This window comes from Babylonia areolata, chromosome 18, assembly GCF_041734735.1.
Source record: "Babylonia areolata isolate BAREFJ2019XMU chromosome 18, ASM4173473v1, whole genome shotgun sequence".
NCBI lineage: Eukaryota > Metazoa > Mollusca > Gastropoda > Neogastropoda > Buccinidae > Babylonia > Babylonia areolata.
Window position 1 is genome coordinate 16,114,295 of NC_134893.1, and position 7,798 is coordinate 16,122,092.

Below are 7,798 nucleotides of genomic sequence, written 5' to 3' on the forward strand. Positions count from 1 at the left end.
AAAGCCTCACCATGGCAAACATTGTTGATACAGTCTAGGTACTTGTGTCCTTCCTCGTCAAACATGTACTGGCCAGAAGCACGCACAATCTTCAGGGGGTTGGCTTTGAAGAATAAGGCGCATGATTGACTGAAATACAACATATGATACATAAAAATGTCATCCATATCCACCTTATCAACTTGCTGGAACACAACATAACATTCAACACATCAAATGCTGTCACCACCATCATTTGACGGTCCGTAACAAATCTATGCACATATAGAAATCTTAATGGCCAAAAAATATACTTACTATGCAATGACAAAAAAGTTAAGAATCCCCTGTGGGGATGCTGGGGGTCTTTCAGCATAAATAATATCCCTGCCTTCTGGAAATTCTGTGCTAGAAATTTCCTCTTTTCTATCACTCTCTTTGTTTCTGCCTTTTTTCTTTCTTCACTGTTGTCTCCTTTTTCTGCCTTACCAGTCCATTCCCCTTTCATTTTTCAAACAAGCCTTGACACTTTTTTCTCTTTTCCACAGTCTATGATGTACAATCTGTGCTGTTTGGCTCTGGCAAGGTAGTGAGATGTAAATACTGGGATGGGCACTTGCTTCTCATTCTGCAGTGTTACTTGCCTATAAATATGGCCTTTTTATGTATTGTTTTGTTTGGCTTTGAAGTATTGTTTTTTTAATTACTTTTTTGTAATCAGGGGATGATAAATTAAGTGGAATAGCTGGTATTAACATGGCGATCAGGAGCTAAATGGTTGGGATACTGTCATGAACTGTGTTTTGTGGGTTTGTCTCAGTGTTTTAAGTAGATGTGACAGTCCCCCTTCAGCACATACAAAACTATGCGGCACGACTTGTCCTCAGAAAGAAAAGATCTGAGCACACCACTCCTCTTTTGCAACATCTCCATTGGCTTCCTGTCTCACACAGAATAAAGTACAAGATCAGCACTCTATGTTATAAATGTATTCACAAATCTGCCCCTTCCTATCTCTGTGGTTGCCTTCACCTCTGCACCCCATCTCACTCACTATAATCAGCTTTGGATCCACTCTGTTTACGCATACCCAAATTCAAACACTCCACGGTCAGCCGCCATTCTTTCTATGTCCCTGAACCTTGCTTTTGGAATGAACTTCCTCTTTCACTTCATCAGGTCTCCGCACTCAGCTCTTTCAGGTCTGGCCTTAAAACCCAACTCTTTCTATGATAGCCTCCCTCATGTGCCTCTTCTTTCAGTTTCTCAAGTTTCGAGTTATGCATGTGTGTGAATGACTGGTGTGGAAGCGCTCTGATTTGTCTCTGCACAAGATTCAGTGTTATTTAAATACTAATTATCATTATTATTATTATTATTATTATTATTATTCTCATTTTAAGTCCTGATATGGCCCTCTTTTCCCACGCATGTATGTATTCGCACCCCTCCTCTTTTTCACCCCTATGATTATGGGTTTTTTCTTTGGAATATCATAAAACTGGCAGTCGAATGTGGTTGCTTACTATATAATTATATTGAATAAAACAAGTTTAAAAAAAACCAGAGATTTGTTTTTAGAATTTTACACCCACACACACTTACACACACACATGCACACGCACGCACGCACACACGCATGCACACACGCACGCGCGCGCATGCACGTACACACACACACACACACACACACACACACACTCACTCACTTGTGTAAATCGATACATCAAGGACACAGAGACAGTCCAGTCCACAGAATTAAGATAAACGGGAAAGTTAAATTGAATTAACAATGAAATCAAAAGGTGTAGTCAGTCAGGCTTGTTTTCATTCCTGGTAGCATTCTGTTAAAAGTTTTAACAGCACATGAAAGTATTCAAAGGGGCACATAGGATGATCAAAGCTTAACATACAATTATCATTGCGATAAACAAATTACCTTTGGCTTACTGCTTCATTTTTTTAAGTATGTCTCCATGTACCCAAACTGAAGTGGTGAACAACAAAAGGGGATCAATTTAATTAGGTTGTCATACTAGCTAAAGACAATAATAGGTTCTTTACTGTTCAGCACCAATATTGTTGTACCAGAAGCTGCCAGGTGTTACCATCTACATAATCAACTTAAATACATAGATGTATATATAACACATAAGCAGACTGGCTGATACCAGAATGCATCAACAGGCCCAGGCCAAGGGAAAGAGGGTGTGATGGAAATGAGAAATCAAATGAAAGAAGGTAGGGGAAACCTTGACTTAAAAAAAAAAAATCACTTTGAGCAAATCATCTGAGTATCTGCACAGTATACTTGTTATTGTTATGAAAAAGCTAAATAATCTTTTTTTTTTTTTTTTGCACTACCACTTGGCTGGGCTGTACATGTGGGTATGTACATAATATGACCAATGAACCCACAGGCTGTCATTAACCAGTCCAAAGTCCAGGAGACATGCAGACACCAGTCAGCATTATGAACACTTCTGTGTCAACTGAAACCTGAATGACATCCATTGTCCTCATTACATACATGAACACACACACACACACACACACACACACACACAGACACTGTCGGCTGTCCACACGTAAACACACTTTATGGATCACTTTTGTTAAAACCCACTGAACCATGGCTTTCATGGGTTGCAACATGCAAACTACTTCCAGGTTTGCACATAGGCACACCCTCCCTGTCCATGCACAGTACAGACAGATACAATGGGGTGTATGTGAAGGTGCGTGTGAATGCATGCATGCATGCATGCACACACACACACACACACACACACACACACAAACACACACACACACACAGAAAAATAGAAAAATACAGAGAAAAATCCAGATTATAGAAAAATATGTGTATCTACATGCACATGTAAGAGTGATCATACATAAACATGTGTCTACACCAACACATGCAAATGCACTTATACAAATGAGCATACCTGTATTTATTTGCTCTCAGTTGTCAAAGGCAAATGCCACCAAGGTTGGACAGAAATTTTCATGTAACATTACACATCTGTCAGCATCTCATTCTGTGGGTTTTTTGGGGGGTTTTTAATCCAAAATTGTGTTGGCCTCAACTACTGTTACAAATCAAAATACATATAACTATAATCCATCAGCATGATCTCAGAGCAGCACAAATCTGTATACTGGAAAAACAACAACAACAACAACAACAACAACAACACAGAGAGAGAGAGAGAGAGAGAGAGAGAGAGAGAGACAGAGACAGAGACAGAGAGAAAGAGAAAAGTTTGACACGCTGACAGTCAAAAATGGAGAAGACTGACAACCCAGTATACCTGACAAAGAGATAGAGACTACATGAGCTGCATGTCTTTTTGACCTGTAACTTGAGCAGTGTCAAACTACAGAATAACAGATTTCTGATTCTATGGCATGAATTTATTTCATTTCTCCAGGAAAAATCACATGACACTTATCATTCACCAGTTTCATCCTCTCTCTCACACTCAGAGCCACGGGTATGAGTGTGTTTGTGTCTGTCTGTGTGTGTGCATATGTGCATGCATATGTGCATGCATATGTGCATGCACTTGCGTGCGTGTGTGTGTGAGCGCATGCGTGTGTGCATGCCTCTGTGTGTGTGTGTGTGTGTGTGTGTGTGTGTGCGTGTGTGTGTGTGTGTGTGTGTGTCTGTGTGAGTGTCTGTGTGTGTATGTGTGTGCGTGAAAGTGTGTCCCTTTTAAATAGACTTGGAACACATCCCCTTCACTCCATCACCTGTTTGCTTTCTGGGTGGCATTAATAAACAATGAAAAATTATTTTGGGAAATTCTCTTTAACCATATAACCAGAATATTGTTATTGTGTTATTGTGTGTTTGGTTTGCTTCTTTGCATGCATACTCTAGTGTCTATATTTGGTATGTGTGTATATTTGTGTGTGTGTGTGTGTGTGTGTGTGTGTGTGTGTATGTGTGTGTGTGTGTGTGCTCGCGCGTGTGTGTGTGTGAGAGAGAGAGTATGTGTGCGTGTGTGTGCGCACACACATGTGTATAATCAAATTATAGCCCAGATAGTCGGGACATCAGCGGCTTTCTCTGCTGTTCTGATGCCATAGTCAGACACAAATGACTATCAATTTCATACACAATCATATACATCAGTGTGAAGCATCAGCAGAGAATCTTTTTTGTTTGTTTGCTTTGCTTTGTTGCTTTGTTTGGGTGTAACAGTCCTTTCTCATAGGATTCATTTAATTTATATGTATGCACATAACACCCAATATCTTTCATTCAATTACCTGTGCCTCATGTACATGAATCATTCTGCATTAATAAGCAGCATGCTCACCTCAGACTGACAGTCATAAGGTCTGAATGTCATTTGTCAGATCTGAGCCAGGACAAAGGCAGAAGGAAGGTGTTATGTCTCTGGTGGGCCTGAACTGTCAGTGACACCTCTAATCCCAAATTAAGCATTAATATCTGCCAACTGCTGGGGTCACCAGTTCTGAATGTAGTGCTGCTATCATGGTGGTACACACTGCCTCCTGACACCACATATAATGTTCCATCACTTGGGTTTTACTTCCAACCAAATGACATAGCTATAGCAGGCACTGGCTTAATTTCAATGGTTATTTGCTCAAGGGCAAACTCTTAACTTTTTGTGTGATGCTGTCACGTCAGTAACAACAGCTGATGTTTTGATATATTATTTTATTATGAAAGACAAGTTTTCCATTGACAATAGACCGTTGCAGAATTCTGCGGCCATCTCGGGTCTTGCGCATGCGCATGTAACTTTTCCTCAAAATCACAAACAATGCCAAAGGCGATCAACATAGACAAAAGAAGCAAACAAGTGCTGTCTTCCATTCCTTCAACTGATAGCCTCCATTGCTACAACAAAACACTGTACAATGAAGTGCCATCCTATGCATCTGCAGCGGTCTATTAGCAGTTTTTGAAAAATATTGGGGCTGATACTGATAAAGACTACTATGAACTAATTTCAAGGAGATTTAAGAGTTTTTAAGGAAAGCTTTCAAAAGCTAAAGGGCACAATGTGCAGAATATGAACCAAAACAAGTGTGTACCTGAATACTCTTAGCTCAACTCTTGTTCAACTTACACAACATCAGCTGGTTTGCCAGTGATCAGCAAAAATCATTCATCTGTAAATAAACAAGGAGGTATTCCAGTCTGACTGTCTTGAACTTTTGCCTCAAAATGTCGGCATTCTTTTCACATTACTTGAAATTTAAATGCAAACCAACTGTGTCAAATGTCCACTTTGCTTCTTTAATTAACACACCAGTCTGACAAACAATGTCAGTGAACTGGCACTTGAGCTGAGTCACGTGGCATTGTGAATGGATGTACAGGTGGCAAAACACTTGATAAACAGGTGATCATCATCAGCATTGCTGACTTTTTTTTCTCTTTTCTTCTTTTCTTTTTTGTTTGACAAGAAAGACAAAGACGTGGGGGTGAAGGGTGTGGGTTTGGGACGGGGGTGGGGAGGTGGGGGAGAGGGGGGGGCAAGTGGGGAGGAGGGGGGGGGGAATGAGTGGTTTCTGTTCTGAATCTTTACAGTTTACTGTATAAAGCTATGCAACAACAGCTTTTTTTCAATGTCAGATGTGATTTAAAAAAATCGAACAGTAAGTTCAGTGAGATATGATATATTTCAACTTTTTTCAATGTCAAATATCATTTTTAAAAAGTCAAACAGATTAAGTTACATGAAATATATATTTAACTGCAGCAGCAGACATCTCTGTCTTTCTCTCTGTCTCTATATCTTTTTCTCTTACACACACACACACACACACACACACACACACACACACTCACTCACTCACTCACAAACACACAATCGATCAATCAATCAATTATAAATTATGGGAAATTCTATTTTACCATAAAACCAGATGAATTGTTATTGAAGGTCACAGTCAAAAGGGACCAGATAATAGTATCAAGGGGTATACCTGTATCTTTCAGTTAAGAGAATCTGTCTACAACAAATATCCAGTGCCCAAGCATTGCACTTAGAATATAGTTCTGAAGAAGAAAAAATATAACCTCATAACAGAAATAATTACAAAATTAGTATGATCATCCATCACCTTATCTTAGGAGCTACAAATAAATCATTTTGTTGGGTGCTTTCACACCTCGGAATTATGGTATAAGAACTGGTGTTTAGAAAAGCAGTATGTTAACACTTCAAGAAAGTACATCAGAAATGTGAGCGAGCGTGCGTGCGTGCGTGCGTGTGTGCATGCGCGCGCGAGCGTGCATGCACACACGCGTGCTTGCATGCGTACGTGTGTGTGTGTGTGAAGGCAGTTGTGTACACTCACACACATTCTCTCACAGCGAAACTGACAGACATATACTGACGCACACATTTATAGAAACTGACAGACATAATATACTGACGTATACATAATATACAAACTCTCTCTCTTTCTCTCTCTCTCTCTAGATGGTGTAGTCGTTGTTGTTTAAATAGTATACTATATACAGTAAACACACACCTATAGGAATCACTCATAAAAAATATATGGACAAAGGACAAATCGGTTTCCATGCCAATCACTGCTGTAGCCTAACTGGCTGTTCCTCACTCATGCACGCGGCCTGTTGTTTCATTTTAATCCGCAGTCGAAATCTTCTTCTTCACTTTGGAAGGTCAGCCGTCATCATAATTATGTTGATCACGTTCTAACGTGCAATCAATCTAATGCGATCAGATTCGGACTTGACTGAAAGCACTTGTTCACCGAAGCATCCCATCATGACCGTGACCCGACCATGTGTTAACTACGTAACGTAAACATTGATCGAGAATACACGACCTCGTCACGAGTACCTCGATCAGCTGCAAAATTCATCAAAATAATTCCCAGCAACACAAAGAAAAGAAAAAACAACAACATGTCACTCACCCAATATACTGTTTTCTAAGCTGGAGGGTCAATGCTTTCGGTAGAGTGCTCATGGCTGGTAGATCGGTCCGCTGGTCGTCTGCCAAACTGTACTGTGCACACTGGAGTAACAGCCCTTTACGCAGCTGTGCGGCTGTGTGTTCCCTAACTCTGATTGGTTGATTTCAGAACACCGCAAGCAGCATGTCTCCCAACCCCAAGCTCTAGCTCACGTGGGATAATTCCCACGCCTGTCTTCTATATTTATATATGGAAGATCACTTGTCAAAAGAAACGTTTTTTGTTGTTGTTGTTGTTTTTTAAAAAAAAGAAACCCCAACATAATCATGTTAAAAAAAGTTTAATAAATACACTGTCTCCCTTTAGGGCCAGCCCGCTACTGAGATAATCATAGGAGATTACTACAGTTCGTTCGAAAATGTTTTTAATTATTGTGATTTAATTCGTTTTTTGTGCGTCGGCTAGTCATGTAATCTTTTTGACGAGAGAGAGACAAGACAAGACAAAATTCTTTATTTTCGAGGATAATAGATCAGCACTGGCGCTTTTTTTCCTTTTTTTTTTTTTTTTTTTATCCTGTCCCCCGGCCCGCCCTGAAACAGGGTCTACACTGCTAGTACACAAAGCTACTCAGCGGCTTGACTTCAGTCATAAAATGCCGTGCGCACACAATATTACTGACATAAATGCATAAGCATCTGTGGTAATGATCACACACACACACACACACACACACACACACACACACACACACACACACACACACACGGCACACACACACTCACACACACACACACACGGCACACACACACACAGCCGGAGTTAATAGAAATGTGAAACTGATTCTTTTCTTATCAACTAACTGTTTGAATAATTGTCA

The 7,798-nt window shown here is 40.1% G+C and overlaps 1 protein-coding gene across 1 annotated transcript in view; it reads right to left on the reverse strand.

Moving 5' to 3' along the window:
• LOC143292520 (5-phosphohydroxy-L-lysine phospho-lyase-like) overlaps positions 1–7,075 on the reverse strand; it is a 21,960-nt gene extending 14,885 nt beyond the window's left edge. Inside the window, exons 1-2 of the mRNA XM_076602882.1 lie at positions 6,919–7,075; positions 11–129 (exon numbers count right to left, since the gene is read on the reverse strand). Coding sequence (XP_076458997.1) covers positions 11–129; positions 6,919–6,971 — 172 coding nt within the window. The 5' untranslated portion in view covers positions 6,972–7,075. The remainder of the gene's footprint in view (positions 1–10; positions 130–6,918) is intronic.
• Between the last annotated feature and the right edge of the window lie 723 nt (positions 7,076–7,798).